Here is a 24,503-nt window from a genome sequence, read left to right on the forward strand (position 1 = left end):
AGTCAACATCATCATCATCATCATCATCAACACCAGCAGAAACCCAGGACAGTTTATGGGAACTTTTTTGACAATCGTATCCATTAAGGGTGCACGGGACGGTTCAGATTTCTCACGGTTCGGTTTGTATCACGGTTTTAGTGTCACCGTTTCGGTACAGTTCAGTATGTGCTGTGTTCAGTAAAAGTAAAATAAAGATAAAGAAAATAAAAACAAATAATCTAACTACAAGAAACAGCACAAATAGAGAGCTAAGATACAAATAAAATAAACAATGCTTTACAGGTTTTTCAGGTCTCTAACAGATTTTGGGTATAGAAATTGAATAAAGTGATCAAATATAAAATAACACTGTATGAACTTTATTGAAACATTATTGAAGTTACAAAAGCTGTTTAGTAGTGATTTCCTCGTGCTTTGTCGTTCGATTTACATTAAAACCGGAATATTAGAATATTAAAGCAGGAATATTAGACTGAATATTAGACTGCTGTCCCTTTAAGACATAATTCAAAGTACACTGATACTGACACACTGTCTCGTTTTTCTCTTTTCCATTATTGTACCAAGATATGTCATTTATAAAAAATGAAGAAATCAAATTGATTGTAATTTTAAGCCACTCATATATGTCAGACCAAAAGTCTCTAAACAGTCAAAAAACAAATGTACTGCAGTTTCAATTTCAGAATCACAGAAAGAACAACTATTGTGATCTACTGTGAACATGTTTAAAGTGTACTTCCTTATCTTTGGGAGTATAGGAAAGGAAATAATTTATTAACGTATAAAGTTCCTCTCAAATTACTATGAAGCACAAAAACACAGACAGGCAGAGAAACATGAGTTTGTTCTGGAAACTTTATTCATTCTGTCACTGATAATCACAATAATGGAATTCTGGCGCCTCCTGCTGGACACTCAGAAAACAACATCAACACACACCAGGACAGAGAAACTGGAGAAACTTGAGGATATCTCTGTAAATCCCAGAAACAATAATCAAAAGAGAGGTTCCACTGCAGTCCGAGTCTGAAGTTTTCAGGAAGACTGTCCCGTCACCACAGTCAACAATTTAACAGTCGGAGGAAGCAGCAAGACAGATAAATGAATGTCCTGACCTTGATTATATTTGTTCTCATGTGTGGAGACACAGTAACAGCAGCAGGAGGAACGAAACGCCTGCTGAAAACCAGCGCTGGAAGAGGTTATGATGAGACGCTGAAGGAGGAGCAGATGTGTCCGTGGAAATACATTTACTCAATAATGGGAACTTGACCGACTGCTTCATTTCCACTTTAAGAGTGTCATTAAAATCCTCCACATCTGGATCACAGTATTGTGTAATAAACATTATTAGTGATGTTTTATCAATGTTTAAGTGATGCATTTGATCAAAGACTGAAATACTGTCAGAGAATGAAAATCTTCTTTAGAGATCTTCAGGTTTCTAAAGTCAAATCAAAGTTTCTCATAATACGAGTAAATATTAAACGAGTGTGAAAGGACACTTGACAAGGTCAATAAATTCATGATGTTGACAGTATTTGTGTGGAGTGAATCATATGAATATGAATCAATATGAATCAGATTGACAGGTCTGAGAGATTTGATTCACACATCTGTTTATTTCTCACACTTTCCTCCATCGTCTGATTCCAGCACTGAGCTTTAACAAACACACACTTCAGTCATATTTCATCAACAGTCTGTCATTAATGTCCTTATCAAAGATCTTTTTCAGTTCATGATAGAGATTAAGCTGTTTAGATTAGTAATAAACTATAAGGTTCAGAAATATGTTGTTTTGATCATCTGACAGACACTTGTATGAGGAACTGAATCTCTTCTGGAGTATTTGATGAAGCTCTGATCTTCTGAGGTGTAGATGAGCTCAGATTCACTGATGAATGTCAGAGAAACTCATTTCTGACTGTGATCTGAATCTGAGAGGAGACGCAAGAGTCTCAGTCTTCATCTGCTGCATTACATGTATTCCTCCAAACTCTCAATGGCATCCTGTTTCCTGTATTTTCTCCATTCATCTGGTATCTCACCATCACCCTCAAAAATCTCACTCTTCCCCTCAAATGTTTTACCGCAGTGTTTTTCCAGATCTTCCTGGAATCTGCACACAAACCACTTCCAGTAGGGCAGTTCAGAGAGATCAGGAGTGATTCTCCAGTTCGCATAAACTCCTCCTGCTCTTCTGTAGTCTCTATATTTAATAATTCCATCTGGTGTTTTAAAATTCTTACCAAATGCCACTAAGTGTGTGCACATATCAACACAGAGATTCCCTGTTGAACTGTAACATGTGCCATTAATTCCAATCACTCTGTGGAAAGGAACACTGTGATCTCCATCATGGTTTTCTATATCATTGGTGCAGATAGCTTTACAGAACGGACACTGAACCCAACAACACTGACAGAAGACATCAATCAGAAGCTCATCTGGCCTGAACTTACAGTCCAGCTTGGATGGAAATGTCCTTGTGTTGAATCTACTGCTGATCTCAGACATTATAGCAGGAAGTTCTTGTCTCATCACATCTTCTAGAAGGTTGAAATCAATAACACCATCATGTTTGACTCCACTGAGGTGTTTTTCAGAGAAGATCAGCTCATCTGAGATCTGCTGTGTGAAACTCTTCAACCACAAACCAACATCTCCTCTGTTCTCTTGAACATGTTCAGTAGATTCATGTGCTGCTTTCATGATCTTCTGCTGCAGGAGCTCAATGTTCCTCTTCATCTTGGGTAAAACACTGACACTGAGCTTATCAGAAATGTACCGACTGACTTCAGCTCTGATGAAACTCTTGTAGTGATCTCTGGGATTATGAATGTACTTCATGTATTTGTTAAAATCCTCCTCTTCTGCCAGTGTCTTCAGGATGTGTTTCTCCAGATTTGATCTGTTTCCATTCAGTGATTCACAGTTTGATCTCATTTCATCTGTCAGATCTCTGGCAGTCTTCTTGTAGACGCTCTGCTCAATGGACTCTTTTAGTTTCTGACAGATGATCTCACCATAAACAGCAGCTGATGTTGCTCCATGACAGTATTTCTGGAAAATACTATAGTACTCTTCTCTCTTCTTCTCAACATGTATTACAGGATCATTGGCTTCTCTGAACAGTCTGTGTTGGTCAGTGATCTTCTTGTTTGATCTCTCACAGATGGAAAGAACCAAATCAATGAAGAATTCATTCTGGAACACATAATTCACTCGTCCTTCCTGATGTTCTGTTACTCTCGTTTTGATGTAATCTGTGAGCTGTTGAATGTAGCTGATGTTGTAGCCCAGCTTTGAGATGTTAAATGACTGAATCATTCTGTATGTCTGCTGAACAACATCTGTGACTAATGATCTGATTTGAGCTTCATCCTCTGGAGACAGATCTTTCACTGATCTAATGGCATTTGATAAATATGCATTAATTCCTCTTAATCCCTTTAATTTCACATAATCTGAATAACTTGATACAGCAAAAATATCCCTCCAGTGATCTGCAGACACACTTTCATAGAGGTCACAGAGGATCTTTCTCACATCTCTCATTACATCAATGTCTCTGATTAGAGGAGCGTCTCTGATGATCATCTTCACACTCAGTTCCCAGAACAAATCAAACTCTTTCTTCAGTGTTTCTTCATCATTTGTTTTGTCTTTGAGTTTTAAGGCGAGTTCTTTGCTCTTTTCATAGAGAGTGTTTTCATGATTTATTCTCTGATCATCAATCTTTTTCTTCAGGTCTCGCTGCTGAAGAATATCATTTAGTTTCCTCTTTGTTTCTCTCACAATGTTTTCCTGAAGCTTTTTGATTTTGATTTCACATGATGTTTTCCACTGAATCAGTATATATTTATCAATGTCTTTCTCAAAGAACTCAGACATTGATTTCTCCACTTCTTCACTTGTCTTCAGTTCTCTTTGAAGATCAGTTTCCTCAACCTCATGAATAGCTTCATTTTCTATTTTGTTGTGAAGTTTGTTCTCAGTTTCCATCATGGCTCTGTAAAGACTCCAGGACCACTTCCTGTATTTTCTCTTCAGTTTCCTGCAGGCTGAGACCTTTTGGAGTTGAAACACAAATAATTCAGTAAAAGCAAAGACTCGACAGAAGAGATTTCTTAAGACCTGAAACACTTTTATTGGGTTTGGAGGAAACAGAACAAACACAAAGACTCACCTGTAGTGACTTATCAGTTTCAGAGCAGATCTTCCTCATCATCTTCTCTTTATCTTCTTCATATTCCTCTCTCCACTCCACTCGTCTTCTCTTCAGTTCTTCTTCATGCTGTTCTTCAAGGAGTTTCTGTTTCTCTTCAGAAGTCTTTTGTGGATCTTCTCTCATGTTTCTTTCTTCTGTCAGTCTCTTCTCTAGATCCTCTAGTTGTTCTTGTCTCTCTCTTTCTGTTCTCTCTTTCTCTCTGATTATTCCCTCCATTTCACTCCTGAGTCTCTGAATCTGTTCATCACTAATCTGTTTTTCTCTCTCTGTCCTTTTCTTATCTTCTTCTCTTCTTGTCTTTTCCTCCAGTTTCTGTTGCTCCCATTCCTCTCGTTCTCTTCTCATCTGTATATTATATTGTTCTTCTTTTTCTGTATATTCATCTTCTCTTCTTTTTCTCTCTTTTTCATGATTCTGTCGTTCAATCTGTATTCTATTCATTAGTCTGTCTATTTCCGTGTCGTATTTCATCAGCAGTTTTTCTTTTTCTTTCTTCAGTTGCTCTATTTTATTTTTAAATGTCTCTCGTTCTTTATTCATTTCTTCTTCCAGTTTCTTCATCAGTTCTTCTCTTTCTCTGACTCTGTCCATCAGGATCTTCATCTGTTGTTCTTGTCTTTCTCTCTCCATCTCTCTGAACATCTTACATGAGTAGAAACTCCCTCCGTTCGCTCTCACCATTTTGTCTATCTTCTCCAGTAGATCAGACACCTGTGTTCGGTCTCCAGTCTGATTATTATTGAACACATGGAATCTATTTCTACAAGCTTCAATCAGCTTCATCAAAGGAGATCCAGGTTTTCCCAAACACTGTTCAATAGTTTTGTTCTTCAGATCATCTCCTCTGGTGAAGAGCACCATGGTGAACATTAAGGATTTCTCACCAAACATCTCTTGGATGATCTTCACTGATGTTTCCTCATGTTTAGTGAATCGTTGTCCTAAATTGAGCACAATGATGAACACATGTGGTCCAGGCAGGATCATGGAGATGCAGTGTCTGATTTCTCTCTGGATCTCCTCATTACTCAGTTCAGTATCAAACAGTCCTGGAGTGTCGATCACAGTAATGCGTCGGCCGTTGATTTCAGATGATTCTCTCTGACTCTCTTTAGTCACTGACTCTTGAGATGTTTCTGCTGTAAACGTGTCTCTTCCTAAGATTGTGTTTCCTGTTGCACTCTTCCCAACTCCAGTTTTTCCCAGAAGCACAATCCTCAGTTCATCTGTGTTTTCTCTTGAACCTGAAAATGAATAAACAATTCATATTGAAATTTAAGAAAACATGACAAGATCAACATGGGGATCAGAGTAAGCCACTTTTCAATTTTAAATGTTTCTGTATATTGTATATTGATTTATTTATTTCACTAATTCCATTCAAAAAGTGAAACTTGTATATTATATTCATTCATTACACACAGACTGATATATTTCAAATGTTTATTTATTTTAATTTTGATGATTATAACTGACAACTAAGGAAAATCCCAAAGAAAATGGGATTCTCAGAAAATTAGAATATTGTGAAAAGGTTCAATATTGAAGACACCTGGTGCCACACTCTAATCAGCTAATTAACTCAAAACACCTGCAAAGGCCTTTAAATGGTCTCTCAGTCTAGTTCTGTAGGCTACACAATCATGGGTAAGTCTGCTGACTTGACAGTTGTCCAAAAGATGACCATTGACACCTTGCACAAGGAGGGAAAGACACAAAAGGTCATTGCAAAAGAGGCTGGCTGTTCACAGAGCTCTGTGTCCAGGCACATTAATAGAGAGGCGAAGGGAAGGAAAAGATGAGGTAGAAAAAAGTGTACAAGCAATAGGGATAACCACACCCTGGAGAGGATTGTGAAACAAAACCCATTCAAAAATGTGGGGGAGATTCACAAAGAGTGGACTGCAGCTGGAGTCAGTGCTTCAAGAACCACTACGCACAGACGTATGCAAGACATGGGTTTCAGCTGTCGCATTCCTTGTGTCAAGCCACTCTTGAACAACAGTCAGCGTCAGAAGCATCTAAAGACAAAAAGGACTGGACTGTTGCTGAGTGGTCAAAGTTATATTCTCTGATGAAAGTACATTTTGCATTTCCTTTGGAAATCAGGGCCCCAGAGTCTGGAGGAAGAGAGGAGAGGCACACAATCCATGTTGCTTGAGGTCCAGTGTGAAGTTTACACAGTCAGTGATGGTTTGGGGTGCCATGTCATCTGCTGGTGTTGGTCCACTGTGTTTTCTGAGGTCCAAGGTCAACACAGCCATATACCAGGAAGTTTTAGAGCACTTCATGCTTCCTTCTGCGGACCAACTTTATGGAGATGCAGATTTCATTTTCCAACAGGACTTGGCACCTGCACACAGTGCCAAAGCTACCAGTACCTGGTTTAACCCTCTGGAGTCTGAGGCTGATTTGGGGCCTGGAGAAGTTTTGACATGCCCTGACATTTGTGCTTTTTTCAGTTGTTCATAAACATATTAATGACACAAGTGTCATTACACTGTATTCAGCACAAACTAGGCTACAATAATATGTGAGGAACATGTATGTACATGTTTGTGTTTTTGAAGGAATAATGTTTATGCGTGGTTATTGAAAAAACAAAAAACTTAAGTCACTGAAATAAGGCCAAAAAAAGTATATTAAATCTGTGTTTACAATACTTTAGGGTATTGGAGGTTGTAGAGTAGAGTTTTTGCTTCAAAATTATGTAAAAATTATGCTGACTACTCTTTCATTTCTAACAATATATTGATTTAGTTTTTGTAAGACACTTTTTGCCAAGAAACACAATATGCGTGGAGGCATGAATCACCATGAATAATGGGTCATTCTCACCTGAGAAGATAAAAGAATCGCATAGTAATGACCTGAAATTACTTGCATATTAATGAGGCATTTCAGTCAGGTAGGCTGTGAAAAAAAACTTCTGTGATGTCTCAAGCTCATCATGGTATATGAAACATATTGTAATAATATTTTTCTGTATAAAATAATGGTTTTATATTATACTTTAAAATATAATGTATTTCTGTGATGCAAAGAGTCTGAATATAGGCTTTTAGTTTAAAAGCATGCACATTTGGAGAAATATTGGATTTATGTCAATTTTCTATACAGAGGAGTTATTTTTATTTAATATTCATTGTTATCTCTATGAGCGCTGGTATTTGCAATTCATACTGCAGCCAGAGGGTGCTCTCTGTGCATTTTTAGTCCACAAATTCATCTAAAGAAGAAGAGGCTATTCCATGAATGGTGTTTACAATTCATACTGCAGCCGGAGGGCGCTAAAGAAACAAAAACTCATCTAAAAATCATCTATAGAAGAAAAGAAAACAGGAACTAACTGCATGTCTTCCAGAGGTCGCTAACCTTTTACATCTAGATAAACACTTTTCAAGACAATAAATACACGATTGAGACGATGTATGCATGTGTTGCCTCTGAATTTGCCTCTGAATAGTGCTGGCTCCGTGGGCGTGGCCGCATTAGTGGGTAATGAGCTGAATCACGGACTTCTGACATGGCTCTCTTTTCATACAGATTACATAAACACAGAATGTTTGTTTTCGATTTGACTTACATGATTTAAAACCTGACATCTTAACGTTTTTTTAGACATAAGTGTAATTTTTTTGTGATTAGTATTCACTAAGTTACAGTTAATTTTCTGAGAACTATCAGATTGGACTTCGTTCAGAGGGAGACGAGAGATCACGCATCATGTTAGTTTTCTTTATTTTACAAAAAGCACAACATTTTGTTTTTACTCTGAGTGTACACAAATAAAAGAAGATATTCAACAGATTAAAATGGTGTATAACTCTTAATTGTATGTGCAACATTGACGGAGTATTTTGAGTCTCTTTCACAATGGTAAGAAAAAAAACGCGGTGGTATCGCCGGCGATACCTCAGACCTCAGAGTGTTAAGGATCATGGTATCCCTGTTCTTAACTGGCCAGCAAATTCGCCTGACCTTAACCCCGTAGAAAATCTATGGGGTATTGTGAAGAGGAAGATGCGATATGCCAGACCCAACAATGCAGAAGAGCAGAAGGCCACTATCAGAGCAACCTGGGCTCTCATAACACCTGAGCAGAGCCACAGACTGATCGACTCCATGCCACGCCGCATTGCTGCAGTAATTCAGGCAAAAAGAGCCCCAACTAAGTACTGAGTGCTGTACATGCTCATACTTTTCATGTTCATACTTTTCAGTTGGCCAAGATTTCTAAAAATCCTTTCTTTGTATTGGTCTTAAGTAATATTCTAATTTTCTGAGATACTGAATTTGGGATTTTCCTTAGTTGTCAGTTATAATCATCAAAATTAAAAGAAATAAACATTTGAAATATATCAGTATGTGTGTAATGAATGAATATAATATACAAGTTTCGCTTTTTGAATAGAATTAGTGAAATAAATCAACTTTTTGATAATATTCTAATTATATGACCAGCACCTGTATATAACACTAGCCTAGTGGTTTTTGGATATTTTACTGCGAATATCTTACAGATTGTACCTTTAAGACCCAAACTGATTTTCTGCTCCTTACCTTGTGACAGTAAATGTGTCTCTAGTGAGTCGATTTTCTTCTTTATCTCTTCATATTTCATCAGTTTTTCCATCTGTGCCTCCAGAAATGTCTCTGTGGAGTAAAGCTCTCCTCTGTTTTCTTCCAGCATCTTCTCAATGTTCTCCATCAATGTGGACACTTGTGTGTTGGGACCAAAGAAATGATGTCGTCCTCCAAATCTCTCAATGACAGACTGTGTTTCTTCATTGAGTTCTTCTGTCTGATGCTCTGAATTCTGCATTATGAGGATCATCATGTGTTTGTTGATTCTGGAGCTGAAGATCCTCTGGATCTCTTCCATTTCTGCTTTGTCTTCATTATTGAGTGGAGCATCAGGAATAATGAGGAGGAAAACATGAACTCCAGGATGACAGAGAGACACACAGTGGAGAGCCTGACGCATCACTTCCTCCTCTGAGAGACGAATGTTGAACAGAGCTGGAAGATCCACCAGACCGATCTGACGTCCATGAAGCTCCACGTCTGATCTTCTGTCTGTCTGCTGCAGGATCTGCTCTGATATGGAGGATTTTAATGTGCCGTCACTCCCACACACAACCAGATTCAGCTTCACACCCTCTGAAACTAATAGAAGAAGAACATTTACAAAAATATATATATTCATATCAGAGGTCACGTTAGACTTTGTCCGTTTAACATTGTCCGTCATTTTGATGGACAGGGTCGTAAAAAATCCATCATAATCTATTATTACCCGTCATTTTAATTTTCACATTTTAATTATAATAACACATTTAATTGCTTTTATATTTGAACAAAAATAAAAGCAATTAAATGTGTTATTATAATTAAAATATGAAAATTAAAGTGACGGGTAATTCACACGTGAAATTTCTCATACTGTAGGCTACTATAGGCTACGTGTTGGTAGCCATTAAAGAAACGTAGTTTCATATTTATGTTTAAATAGTCCTATGTTATGTTTTAAATTAATCTATTTGATTATGAAAAGTGAACATCATGAGTAAGATAAGATACATCATAAGATATATCGGGAGACATGTGTTACAATAGTACCAGGCAGGAGACAGAAGATAGGTTAACAGGTTGTTTATTGAACACAAGCAGAGTATCAGGATGATGACAGGCGAGTAAGCAGATGCACATTGGTGATATACGAATGATATGGAGAATGACACAGTCCTTTGTGTTTGCAGAGTGACAATGGAGAATGATACTTGCTGAATGGAGTAGATGACTTCAGACAACACTTCACACCAGATAGGAATCGAGGAGAGGAGCTCGGGTACACGAAGTACAGGTAAGTAGCAAGAGGAGTCCTTGAGGTAAGCATTCAGGTAAGTCCTTTGATGCAAACGAGAGTGTGAGTGTGTCTTAAATAGTGCTGGTGATGAGTGAGCTGATGAGGTGCAGGTGGCGGTGATCAATACTCAGGGGAAGGTGTGCGCTGTGATTGGATGGTGCTGGAGCCTGGCGTGTCTGTGACAGTACATACCACCCCCCCTCAGCTTCAGCTTCGTCCACACCAGGCTCTGTGGAAAGAGGAACAGAAGGGTGGTGAGGCTTCAGGAGGGAAACATAGAAGGTTGGGTGAATGCGATACTCAGGAGGTAACTGAAGACGGTAGGTGACTGGGTTGACCTGCTCCGTGATGGTGAATGGGCCAATGAATCTGGGACTCAGCTTACGGCATGGTAGACGCATGCGGATGTCTCTGGTCGACAGCCATACCTTCTGTCCAGGCTGGTAAGCAGGGGCTTCAGAGCGTCGCAGATCCGCTACCATCCTGCGTCTACGAAGGGCCCGTTGTAGCTGGTGATGTGCTGAGTCCCAGACCCTCTCGCTCTCTCGGAACCAGTAATCCACAGCAGGTACGTCGGAGGGATCCCCAGACCAGGGGAACAGTGGGGGTTGGTAGCCGAGTACGCACTGAAAAGGTGTCAGGCCGGTGGTAGATTGGCGGAGGGAGTTCTGGGCGTACTCGGCCCAACCCAGATAGAGAGTCCTGGTGGCTGTGGCAGAAGGTATGGAGGAAGCGCCCAACTTCCTGAATCTTACGTTCTGTCTGCCCGTTCGTCTGTGGCTGGTATCCCGAGGAGAGGCTTACGGTCGCACCTAGGAGGGAGAAGAAGGCTTTCCAGACCCTGGATACGAACTGAGGACCTCTGTCGGATACGATGTCTTTGGGGATACCGAAGTATCGGAAGATAGTGTTAAACATGATCTCAGCTGTTTCCATGGCTGTTGGCAGACCTCTTAGAGGGATGAGTCGGCAGGATTTGGAGAATCTGTCCACTACCACGAAGATACATGTGAAACCATCTGAAGCTGGGAGATCCGTCACAAAATCCACTCCTAGGTGTGACCAGGGTCGGTTGGGAACGGGCAGAGGAAGAAGTTTGCCAGATGGTAAATGGCGTGGGCTCTTGGACATCGCGCACTCCTTGCATTCCTGCACGTACCTCCTGACGTCGTTGGCCATGTTGGGCCACCAGAAGCGCTCTTTTAGCAGCGAGAGGGTTTCATTGACCCCTGGGTGGCCAGTGCCTAGTGAGGAGTGTGCAGAGTGGATCAGTGGGGTGCGTCGTGCTCGGGTGATGTATTGTAAGCCCTCGGGACAACCCGGCGGAGTGTTGGTGGAGGCATTGGAAGGAGGGAGAGTTTCTGGAGACCAGGTTATGGGACTTACAAACATTTTTTCAGGTAGGATGGACTCAGGTTCTTCGGTGACCTCATCGGGAGCATGAATAGGTGATAGAGCGTCAGCCTTGAGATTTCTAGGACCAGGGCGGTAGGAGATTGTAAAATTGAATCGTGTGAAGAAGAGAGCCCACCGGGCTTGCCTGGGGTTAAGTCTCTTGGCGGCTCGAAGGTACTCCAAGTTTTTGTGATCAGTCAGCACAAGGAAGGGGTGACGAGCTCCCTCTAACCAATGCCTCCACTCTTCCAGAGCCAGCTTGACGGCTAGAAGTTCCCGATTGCCGATGTCACAGTTTACCTCCGCCGGGTTGAGCTTACAGGAGAAGGCGGCGCATGGATGGAGACGGCTTGGGTTCCCCTACTGCTGGGAGAGGACCGCTCCAACTCCGGTGGCCGAGGCGTCGACTTCAACGACGAATGGTTTGTCGGGATCTGGATGTACCAGGAGTGGAGCGGTCGTGAAGGCTTGTTTCAGGGTGTTGAAAGCTTCTGTGGCAGCTGGGGTCCAGGACAGAGAATTGGGCTTGTTGTGGAGGAGACTAGTGAGTGGACTGGTTATGGAGCTGTAGTTAAGGATGAATCTTCGATAGAAGTTGGAGAATCCGAGGAAACGTTGGAGTTCTTTGATCATGGTGGGTGTTGGCCAGTTTCTGATGGCGTCCACCTTCCCCTCGTCCATCCGGATGCCACTGTGGTCGATGTTGTAGCCAAGGAACTGCACTTAGGGCTGATGGAAGGTGCATTTCTCTGCCTTGAGATAGAGCTGGAAAGCCCTCAGGCGTTGCAGGACCTCCGCAACGTGGCGTTGGTGGTCGGCCATATTCCGGGAGTATGTCAGTATATCGTCGATGTATACCAGCACGAACTTATGGAGGAACTCCCGGAGCACCTTGTGGATGAAGTCCTGGAATACGGAGGGGGTGTTGACCAGGCCGTACGGCATGACGAGGTACTCGTAGTGACCAGTGGGCGTGACGAAGGCAGTCTTCCACTCGTCCCCCTCACGTATTCGGATCAGGTTGTAGGCGATGCGGAGGTCTAACTTGGTGAACACAGTGGCTCCGCGGAGGTGTTCCAAGGCCGCAGGGACGAGAGGAAGGGGATAACGGAACTTGACAGTGATAGAGTTGAGTGAGTGGTAATCAATGCAGGGCCGCAAGCCTCCGTCCTTTTTGGCCACAAAGAAGGAGCTTGATGCAGCAGGGAAAGTGAATGGTCGGATGTATCCCTGAGCCAATGCCTCCTCGATGTACTCCACCATGGCCTTCTCCTCCGGGATGGATAAGGGGTATATCTTACCCCGTGGCACTGACTCACCCGGTCAGGTGTGAAGCAGGTCAATGGCGCAGTCCCATGGCCGGTGTGGAGGCAGCTTGGAGGCTCTCTTGGGACAGAATACGTCGCTGAAGGGGGGCGTAGCAAGTCGGGATATCCACGGATCGCTTCTCGAGGTGGCTCTCAATGGATGTGGCACAGACTGGAAGATGGTTGGAGCGAGGAGACTTGGGAACAGGCAGATTGGAGAAACACTCAGAGAAGCAAGTTTCGCCCCACTTCAGGACTTCCCCAGTGTTCCAAGAGAGGATGGGATTGTGGAGCTGCAACCACGGGCGCCCTAGAATCACATCAGCGGTGGAGCCCTCCAGAACCAGTAGTTGAATATATTCCTGATGAAGAGCTCTGACTTGAATATGGATGGGTTTCGTAATACGGTTGACTCTTCGCTTACTCACAGGTTTGCCAGTTATGGCCTGGATCTGGTAAGCTGTAGGCGTAATCTGGGTCTTGATGTTGAGTTGTTGACAGAGGGCGCCAGAGATGAAGTTTCCCGCTGACCCAGAATCGATGAGGGCACATACTGGAAGAGAGACATCAGCGGCAGTAAGAGTGATAGTCGTGGTGAGTGGCTTTAGCGTCTGGAGAGTTGAGATAATGGCACTCACCATTGGACTTGCAGGACGGGTAGGACATGAGGAGAGTACATGTCCTGGTAAACCGCAGTAGAGGCACAGATTCTGGGTCAGCCTTCTCTGTCTCTCAGCGGGACTCAGACGGGATGATTCAACTTGCATGGGTTCTGGGACTGGTTCTGGAGTGCTGACAGATTCTGGTCGGCAGAGGATGGTGTTATGGAGACTCTGACCCTGGTGCTCTTAGAGACACGACTGCATACGAGTGGCGAAGCGTATAGATAGCTGGATGAAATGTTCTAGCCTGATGGTATCCTCGTATGCAGCAAGATGCAACCGCACTTGAGGATCCAAACCTTGACGATAGGATGTCAATAACGCCTGTTCATTCCATCCGCTCCGGGCAGCCAGGGTTCTGAATTGCGAAGCATATTCATTAACAGATAACTTTCCTTGTTTTAATCTGTATAGTTTTTCACCGATGGATGAATCCCAGGATGGTTTTCCAAACACTTCCCGGAAGTGTTCAACGAAGCCAGAATATGTTTGTGTTACTGGATGCTTCTGTGACCAGATAGAATCGGCCCAATGCAGCGCTTTGCCAGAAAGGTGAGAGATGATGTACGCTACCTTGGAGTGTTCGGTGGGAAATAAGTGCGGTTGCATCTCCAGGATCAGAGATACTTGCAGAAGAAAGCCGTTGCAATCCTCCGCCGCACCAGAGTAGGGCGCCGGTTGGGCCATGGGACTGAAGTGCGCTACTGGCGAAGAAGAGGTGGCGGTGGATGCGGAAGTGATGATGGGTGCTGGAGCTGGTGGTGGAGCTTGAGCCGGTGGTTGCACCGTAAACGTACGATGAAAAGCATCCACCAGATCTTGAAAAGGGTCAGGTTGACTCATGCTTGATTTCCGCTGTTTAGGTCCGGACTTCTGTTACAATAGTACCAGGCAGGAGACAGAAGATAGGTTAACAGGTTGTTTATTGAACACAAGCAGAGTATCAGGATGATGACAGGTGAGTAAGCAGATGCACATTGGTGATATATGAATAATATGGAGAATGACATAGTCCTTTGTGTTTGCAGAGTGACAATGGAGAATGATACTTGCTGAATGGAGTAGATGACTTCAGACAACACTTCACACCAGATAGGAATCGAGGAGAGGAGCTCGGGTACACGAAGTACAGGTAAGTAGCAAGATGAGTCCTTGAGGTAAGCATTCAGGTAAGTCCTTTGATGCAAACGAGACCGGACAATGTGACTGTGTGTGAGTGTGTCTTAAATAGTGCTGGTGATGAGTGAGCTGATGAGGTGCAGGTGGCGGTGATCAATACTCAGGGGAAGGTGTGCGCTGTGATTGGATGGTGCTGGAGCCTGGCGTGTCTGTGACAACATGGAGTGTGTCAGACATGATTTTGACCACTTCATGAAGTGTTGTTTTGTAGAAAGCCTTTCTTTAAAGTGAATTTCGTTTTGTAAAAATTGTATCTTAATTTTAATCAATGTTTCATCAACCAATTTCCTGGGTGTAATAAATAAGAAGCAAATAGCAGAAAATATAATCATGACATGGAGGCGCCGGCGCGATCACTGGCGCGTGAACTGGAACGCGTCTTAGGCTAAATGACCCGAAACTCTGGCTGCTTGCCTCAGAGACATGAGCTTTAAATATCTACTTTAACGAAAATTAAATAATTCGAAACAAAAAGAAATAGGCTTCTCTGATTATGTAGAATAAACCGAATGAAATGTGCATTCTCTCTCTAGCGCATCCACTATGAGGAGATGATGAGAGTCAGTAATGTTAACTTCATCTTTGCAGCCGACATTGATTCAGAAAACATTACTTTATTAATAAACAATTCAAATGTCTCCTTGCTGTTTTGGTCACATTCAGAAGACCAATATCGATTCTTAAATCCCAGTCGATCTTTTGGCAGGCTATGCTGTTTTCAGTTGAGGAATAAACTAGGGATGCACGATAATATCGGCACAACATCGGTATCGGCCGATAAAAGCTTAAAATGACCATCATCGGCATCGGCCGATATGAATATTTCTGCCGATGAGCCAAACCGATAGGGGGGCGTCTTTCATGTGCGCGCGCGACGACCATGAACGTAGCTTGAGCGCCAAAAACTTAAACTTACAACATGTCAGCTGTGTGGAGGCATTTCGAGATCTGTCAAACAGATAACAAAGTTGCTATTTGCAATATTTGTAAAGCACAAGTGATGCGAGGAGGCGTAAAACAACAGTCTTTCAACACTACAAATATGATTACACATCTTAAGAGCCGTCATCCTGAGCAGCACCAAGACTTTTTAAAAAGTAAGAAGGAAAAAATGCCGGCAAAAACCCATCAGCAGCCTCTACTTCAGTCCTTTGACAAAGCTAGAAAATACAGCAGCGACCACCCAAAGGTAAAAGATCTTAACGACAAAATAATTGAATTTATTGCTCTTGATAACCAGCCGTTTAGCGTGGTGGAAGATGTTGGCTTCAGGAGGCTAATGATGCACCTAGAGCCGCGGTATGCTATGCCTAGCCGGCGCTATTTTTCTGACGTGGCCTTACCTGAACTCCAGAGTGTTGTCGCCAGTCAAATTGAAAAACTCCTTGCCGGCGCGTGTCACATTAGCTTCACCACGGACATTTGGACATCAAGCGTGAGTCCTGTAAGCATGTTGAGCCTCACTGCCCAGTGGATAGATGAAGATTTCACCCTTAAAAAAGCTGTCTTACACTCACAGGAATGCTCCGGTTCTCACACAGCAGCTGCAATTGCGTCCGCATTTGAAAGTATGTTTGGGAAATGGAAAATAGAAAGAGAACGAGTGCATGTCGTGCTACGTGACAATGCCCGTAACATGGCTAAAGCTATGATGGAGTTTGGTGTGACAAGTCTACCGTGCATGGCACACTCACTGCAACTGGCGGTGAATGACGGTGTCCTGTCTCAGCGCAGCGTGGCGGATGTTGTGGCCGTGGGAAGGAGAATAATTGGACATTTCAAACACTCCCAGCTGGCATACAGTCGACTGGCGGATGTACAGAAAGAGCTCGGAATGTCGGTAAAACGACTTCAACAAGATATCGCTACCAGATGGAATTCGACATTTTATATGATGCGAAGCTTGGTCGAGCAGAAAAGGGCACTAGGTGCTTATGCCGCTGATTTCGAGCTTCCTGCAACTTTGACGGCAAATCAGTGGGGAATTATAGAAAATATGATCACACTTCTCGCCCCCTTTGAGCAGCTGACCAGAGATATAAGTTCTGCAGAGGCTTCTGCTGCTGATGTGATCCCTGCGGTTGTGGCACTGACACGACTGCTTGGCCGGCCGAGTGACACGGACAGAGGAGTGCAGACTACCAAAACTACCCTGCTGGAAGCCATCAATCATCGCTTCAACGGTGTGCATTGTGAGGCACTTTATTCTGTTGCAACCATGCTTGATGCCCGCTACAAAGACCGGTACTTTGACGAGGAAAAAAAGAGGAGTGCTCGCGACCTGTTGCTCAAAGTTTTGGATGACATGAGCGGCAGTGCAGATGCCAGCACAGAGGATCCCCCAGAGAAGAGGACCCGAACAGGATCACTGCTGGATATGTATGACGAAATTCTGGAGGAGAATGTCATGTTTGAGGAGCAAGACAAGACCGCGTCAGCATCACAGGTAAGCATAAAACATGCACAAATGTAGGTTATTATTTAAAAAAAAAAAAAAATCACTTTTGGACCGAAAGCATCCTAATTAATGATGCGACTTTCGCTATTATTATTCTGCAATGTCATAACATAGATAATCGCCTATTTATTATCATAATTCGCTATGTGTACGGTAGTAATAATAAACATGCAACTAATAAATCATTTGATTTCTGGAAAAAAACGTTAGAGCTCTGTTAATGCCTAAAGCATAAAGTAAAAAAAATATATATATCCGTAAGTAATATTTTGGTATTCTGTTACTTCATAGGTCATCTCATACCTGGCCGAACCCACAATTCCCAGGAACCACAGTCCATTGGAGTACTGGAAGTGCAACCAGGCCCGTTTCCCTGCCCTCGCTCTTGCTGCACGCAAGTACCTGTGTGCGCCTTGCACAAGCGTTGACAGTGAACGGCTTTTTAGCGTTGCCTCTGATGTGATGGATGAAAAGAGAAATCGAATGGACGGTGAAAAGGCAGAGATGCTCATTTTTCTTAAGAAAAACCTACCTCTGGTATTAAAAAAATAGCTGAACAGAAGCCTACCGGTCAGCCGAAGTTGTCACCCTAGTTAGTTGGACTGAAAAGGTTTGCACCACTCAAGTTCAAGTAAAGGATAAGATGTCCTTGTATTTTTATTTTATTTTTTGTGGCTCACAAGATAATATGTGAAGCTTGGTTTTAAGTTTGATTATACTTTAAAGTGGGTCCTCAGGACTGAAGTGGAGGTCTGGACTACAGCTGCTTGTTTTGTGCACTTGAAGTGTTTTCTGTAAGTTTCAGTACAATGTCATGTTAACCACTATGTTGGGGGAGCATTTGGTAGACCTGTTCCAGTAGGAAAAGATGTAAAAAAATATTTGAAAATTTATTTGTATTTATTTTACTCTTAAGGACTGAAGTTTCAAAGTCTAAACTTAAAAATAAAATGTTGCACTGGCATATCATTTATTCTCCAAGTGAAATAATTGACCTGTTTTTCAGGTGTGAATGTCTGTCTACATTTGTAAAATAATACATTTATGGTAGAATCAGTACAGAAGAGATACATGGATTTCTCTTCAGTAAAATTAAAGTTTAAATATATCAGGCGAAAAATTTGTATATATATCGGTATCGGTATCGGCATCGGCCAAAATTATTTTGAAAATATCGGCATATCGAATATCGGCCAAAATCCAATATCGTGCATCCCTAGAATAAACAGTTTTGTGCCTCCCATCCAATAAATCGCAATAGGCTTAAAGCTTTGTGTTGCTTTTGATATGGAACAAAGTCTCAGATTTCAAATTCTGTCCATTTCATTACGAAATTCAAGCAATAAATACCGTTTTGGCGCTCTTTAATGTGGCGTGATAGATAGTTGTATCTTCTGGGTACTCGCCTGTGCGTTGTCAAGCGCATAGCAAAGGATTCGTGCCAGTTTCATTTTTGTTCTGGGTCCAGTGCTCTGCTGCTACATTGGAGCGCACTCGCCACCAACTGGACAGGGGTGGGAATTACAGTTACAACTTGCAATAGATCACCCTCAGTGTAATATGTCAACGTGACGGACTGCCTTCATATTTTTCCGTCATTGATAAAAAAATTCCGTCAATGACGGATAATTTTCGGTTAACGCGACCTCTGATTCATGTATCACTACAAACTAAGAAATATCATCACACTTACGTCTCTCTGTGTCCTGTTGCTTCATTGAGAAATACTGTGACTCTTCAGCACAATCCAGGTGTCGTCCATCATTAATTTTCACAATCTCCTCAAACGTCTGCAGAAGATCATCAGAAGAGCTGCTTCTCTGAAGACTGAAATGTCTGTTGAAGCACTTCTGAATGATCTTCTGTAGGATGTCATTGGTTTCAGTGGACTCTTGTGTGGTGAGCACCATGGTGTGTTGATAAACCCGCTCAGAGAACGAGTCCAGCACCTTCTCCACACACTGCTGATCTTCTGCTGAACACTGATCATGTTTGAGGAGCAGAACGATCACATGAGGTCCTGGATCAGATAGAGACACACACTCTCTCACTGTCTGTGTGATCTGATGATCTGAGATGTTTGTCTGGAGCAGCTGAGGACTGCTGATGACCATCACGTGTCTGTCCTTCAATCTTCCTCCGACTCTCTCTACAACATCTGGAGGAGCTTCACTGTCAAATGCTGCTCGTCCCAACAGGAAGTTTCCCACTCCACTGTTTTCTGACACACTCTTCCCCAGAAGAACAATCCTCAGATCACTCACTGAAACACACACACATCAAATGTACTGAAAAATTTCAATGCACCCCAAACATCACTAGCAGAAACCAGCATGAGCTGCTTTCAAGGTCTGAATTTGAGAGTTTGGGACAGTTTAGGAGTGACCAAAACAGCCCATAATAGTCACGTTGTTCATCAAGGTTAATCAGTGTTCATCTGAGTAAAGACTTACTGAAGGGGGGGCTTATGGATTTGCTTTTTCTTCTCCTGCGAGAAGAACTGCGAACAACATCTACAAAACACAAGAATGAGAACAGATGATAAAACAAAGATCAGATCAGATGAATTGACTCCTAAAGCAGACTGATGTTTCTGCAGTAATCACAGTACATTACATTTACATTTCTGTATTTAGCAGACGCTTTCATCCAAAGCAACAAACAGGGACGTGCAAGGATTTGACAGGTAATAGCTCTAACCAGTTAAAGGAGTATAATAAGATATTGAAACATCATCATCAGCATTATCAGTAGCAGCTCTTCATTCGGTACATGTGTGCTGAGGAGTTTGTTTTTAACAATTTAATTGAGTGAAACTTCTTCATTAAAAAGTAGACAAATCATCGATCATCTTATGAAAGGACAAAGACCGATATCAGCTGTACTAACCAAACTTTAATCTATCTGTTATTTTCTGTTTAAGCCATTGTGTTAAAGAGAGGACTGACTGATATTACTGATGTTGATTTAACTCTTAATAACATCCATAAACTCTGACCTCTGCTCTCTCTGCTGGACATGATGATATCCTGTTCTTTCTTCAGTCTTCAGTCCATCATCGTCTCCGACTCCTGATGTCTGTCTCTCCATCATCCTGTCAGAAATTACACTGATTTTATTCCATTAACACACACTAATGAGCTTTTAACCATACTGAGTGCAACAATTATGCTAATATGTTAATATGCTGTTGTTTAAATATTCTCTCTATGATAGTTGGTTTTCTCACAAAACTCACATAAATCAATAAAAACTGATTGTTTTGGGGTGTTTGTGTGTATCTGAGCATCTACTGTATAATAAACTCATATGCTCAAAGATATATTATAACTTAACATTTGAATTAATCACAAAAAAGAGAGCAGTTAAGAAATCAAGCAACACTCTTTTAATCATAATTAATACAACACTAGTGAATAGGCTACTTTACCTTTACACTTAATACAAAATGACTGCAATAACATATTTTGCACATTATATACGCAGAAACTGAATGTTTTATAATTTTCGCTACATTATATAACTTTTAGACATAGTTGTGTTTTTGAGAGGCTTACTCTCTGACAAAAACGAAAGTGAAACTAACTATTTCTGCAGCTCATAGAGTTATTAATTACACTCATAATTACACTATACGTGTTATTTTGTGTTATATATCATATGCATATTAGCCAGGGCTCCACAAAGAGTGCCTTTAAATTAAAAGTGCTACCTGCATGTCGAGGTTTGTCATTTCCTATTTCCTTGTGTGTGTGAAATCAGTGATGTCACACGTTTCTTCTTCTTTGTGTTTTATAGCGGTTTGCAAACCAGCTTAAGGTGTATTTCCGCCACCTACTGGAATGGAGTGTGAAGCTTCGATGAACGAAACAAATAAATTAATTAAATAAATAATAATAAAAAACAAAACAAAAAAACACAATCTTTCTAATTAAATCTGTATCTCTCAAATATATCAGCAGAATAGGCCTATCATACACCCTTAACTGTTTCTTGCATTCTGAAATATAGTCTTAACTGTTATGGCAATAATTTCCATATCTATTTCCATAATTTTTTAACAAGCTGATTTATTTTTCTTTTATATGCCTCACATTTATATAAGTGTAGTGAATAATTAAAGCTGCAGTCTGCAAGTTTTGCCTCTTTGTTGCCATATATATTTATTTTATTTATTTATTTAATTTTATTAAACACCAAGAACAAAACAAAAACAAAATATTATCTCTTTTTGAAACCTGCAATTGAAGCGATTTGTGGAATTATCATCTTTACGTGGGTTGGGCTTCGGCACGGCTCCTCAGCGCGGATTAATCTGTGTGGGCTGTCAATCAACACACCAGTGTGGACCCATGTGAAAAAAAAGTAGCTAATAAAAGTGTCAAAGTTATATATTATACATTAATTCAAAGTATATTTGTACTTCAGTAGTACTTCACTGCACTTGGAAAAGTATATGAAATACCACTACTACTTAAAGGAACACTCCATGTTTTTTTGAAAATAGGCTCATTTTCCAACTCTCCTAGAGTAAACAGTTGAGTTTTTCTGTTTTCGAATCCATTCACTCTTCTGACTCTTCTGTAGTTACATCGTAAGACTGAATATCATTGCGCCATGGTGCACCCAAGGTACAGCAGCAAAGTTCCATGATTATTACACTGGAATGATAGTATAGTTCCTAACCATCCCTAGTGAAAAAAAAACTATGCTAAGTATACTTGCAGCAAGACTAATTATTAGTATATTTCAAGTGTGTTAATGATTAGTTCATTTAAAGTGTGCTATTTTGAAACAAGTAATTTTGTACTAAGTATATTTAAGTTGAAATTAAGTAGTATTAAAATACAACTTTAAGAATATTTAGTATACTTATGTGTACTAAATTGGAACAACTTCAAGTATACTTAGTACACTTTAAGTATATCTGTGTAGGGACTAATTACATGCTTGATTAGTGATATTAAAGTGTACTTAATTTGTGTTATAAGTATATTTTATTTCTGTTATAAGTATATTTTTGTTATAATATACGTTGTATTATAAGTATACTTTATTTCTGTTATAAGTATACTTTTAGTTGTGTTTTAAGTATACTTTATTTCTGTTATGAGTACACTTTGTGTTATAAGTACACTTTATTTGTGATTTAAGTACATTACAAAATAATTACGAGTGTCTTCAGAACACACTTTGTTATTACTTATACTTTGTATAATATAGTCAACATCTGAAGCGGATCAAAAACTTTAATCAAAGCTGTCCTAACTTTTTTGATCCACTTCAAATGTTGACTACTGTACTTTGAATTACATAATCTCACACAATACAGTTGTGCTACTATTTAAATACAGTTTAACACATTTTCCCAAAGTTGAATGCATTTGTTTTCAAGGCCACTAAATTAAATAAAATGTAACAACATCACTAATGAAGAGACATATTTCATTGACAAATCCAAAAGTTTTTATTTAAATTTAGATTCAGCAAAACTTACCATGTTTTTCATTTAAGAAAAAAAAATATTGGACCATGGTGACCCTCTATACACAAATACAAATGACACATTATATTCCATTTTCTGATGAGCTTCTCATTGTGTCTGATGGCGTGAAGAACAGCATCTGTTGACAGAATATACCAAAGATATAAGACAGCATGTTCAACTCTTTATTCACGTTTACAATAGTCTGTCTGAATCCTACATTGAACCAATACTGTTGTTGAACAGTAAATGAGGATTAGCAGCAGGGAACTGTATCAGAATGGCATGTCGATATTGTTTTCGGTACATAAATCACTTTATGAATTAATATCGTACAGAATACAGGCTGATTTGACCGATCATATGAATGTTTTGGTGCTACATACAAACATGTGCCATAAACCACCACACACAAACTCAAAAAGGAGATATCAAGCCAAAATATCGCTGTCCGTTTGTTAAAGAAAATAAAATAAAGTTTGTTAAAGGTGCAGTATGTGATAATTTTGTCCGCTAGAGGCCTATTCAAAACAAAGGCGTAGCTTGATGACGGCAAGTTTGAGTGTGGAATCTTGGGACATGTGGTCTCCACCTCAACAGACAGTGCAATAGGACTTGGGAAGAAAACATGTTCATGGATGCGATTATTAACGTTACTGTAGTATGAAGCAGAGCAGGAGCGAGTGTTGTGGAGCTGAACGAGGAGCTGGAGCGATTGATCAACACACGCCTCACGAGCAGCGGGACTTTTATTATGACACAATCGCCGGCGCCGCTTCCGCTTTAGTCCACGACACTGTTGTCATGTGGTTTCTACGTCAGTAAAGGCGGTAACAAAGGGTAACTGACGTCATTGACAGGCGACTGCACTGCCCCGTGTCACTGTTTAGAATGGGAATTTTCTCATGATTTACAAGTAGTTGAAAACATTAGAGATATTGTTAGTAATCAGCTGGACAAAATATATAACACTAGCCTAGTGGTTTTTGGATATTTTACTGCGAATATATTACATATTGTACCTTTAATTGGTCGACTACAACTCACCTCCCAATAGCAGCACCTTTCTCCGGTTCTTTCAGGATCGTGTAGGACATTAAATTCCTAGCCGGTTGTCGTCATCTGTCAGTCTGCGATGTCACTTGATTGAACTGGTCAGAATCCCCAAGATTGAGCGATGTATTGCGCTTTCAGTGTTTTATTCAACAAATTATACATTGCGACATTATACTTCACCTGAGTGGCTGAGCGAGGGGATTCAGAGACGACGACCGTGATGTCAGCAGCTCTGATTGGCTGAAGGCAGTGAGCAACAAAATCTGATTGGTCACAGACCAAGCTGAAGAGACATTTGAATTCCGATAAGTTTAACCACTCGACATATTTTTTCGCATTACTTGTGCTGCTGGTGTGTTGTTTAATATAGATTTGTGTGTACGACTGTAAAATGATTCTGCCAGTGTAAACTTAATAAACATTTACACATATTTGGAAATTGTATAGGCTACACTGCATATATTAAATGGGCTTGTAATGCATTCATACTGAAATAAATAGCACAAGTAATATAAAGAATTCTAAGGATGAATAAGTAAACTTAAAAAATATACTCAAATTTAACATTAGATACACTACAACTTCAGGATATTAAATAATGTATTTTTTAATATACTTTCAGTGCATTGTTACAATGATCATTTTCAGATTAAAATATACAGTTAAAATATACCTCAAATATATGTTTATAAAGTGCAAATAAATACATTTTTAAAGAATAAACTGAACTTACACTTCAAGTATATTTTTTCTAAAATATATTTTTTAGAAAATATACTAAAATACAATTATTTTAAAGTGTGTTAAAAGTTGTATTGTGAAATTATGATACTAATATACTTTTTATATATT

General features: G+C 40.5%; 1 protein-coding gene across 2 annotated transcripts; it reads right to left on the reverse strand.

The window, feature by feature from the left end:
• Positions 1–861: 861 nt before the first annotated feature.
• Positions 862–20,872, reverse strand: LOC137015128 (interferon-induced very large GTPase 1-like). Of its 2 annotated transcripts, XM_067379846.1 has the most exons (7): positions 20,823–20,872; positions 20,109–20,204; positions 19,564–19,623; positions 18,804–19,373; positions 8,804–9,409; positions 4,199–5,484; positions 862–4,080 (listed from the first exon to the last, which is right to left on the reverse strand). In XM_067379846.1, the coding sequence occupies exons 2-7, from the start codon at positions 20,128–20,130 to the stop codon at positions 1,987–1,989; spliced, it is 4,638 nt and encodes a 1,545-aa protein (XP_067235947.1). In that variant the 5' UTR covers positions 20,131–20,204; positions 20,823–20,872; the 3' UTR covers positions 862–1,986. The 2 variants fall into 2 exon arrangements, with proteins under 2 accessions (XP_067235947.1, XP_067235957.1); XM_067379856.1 differs by lacking the exon at positions 8,804–9,409.
• Positions 20,873–24,503: the final 3,631 nt, after the last annotated feature.

This window comes from Chanodichthys erythropterus, chromosome 3 (assembly GCF_024489055.1).
Source record: "Chanodichthys erythropterus isolate Z2021 chromosome 3, ASM2448905v1, whole genome shotgun sequence".
NCBI classification, from domain to species: Eukaryota; Metazoa; Chordata; class Actinopteri; order Cypriniformes; family Xenocyprididae; genus Chanodichthys; species Chanodichthys erythropterus.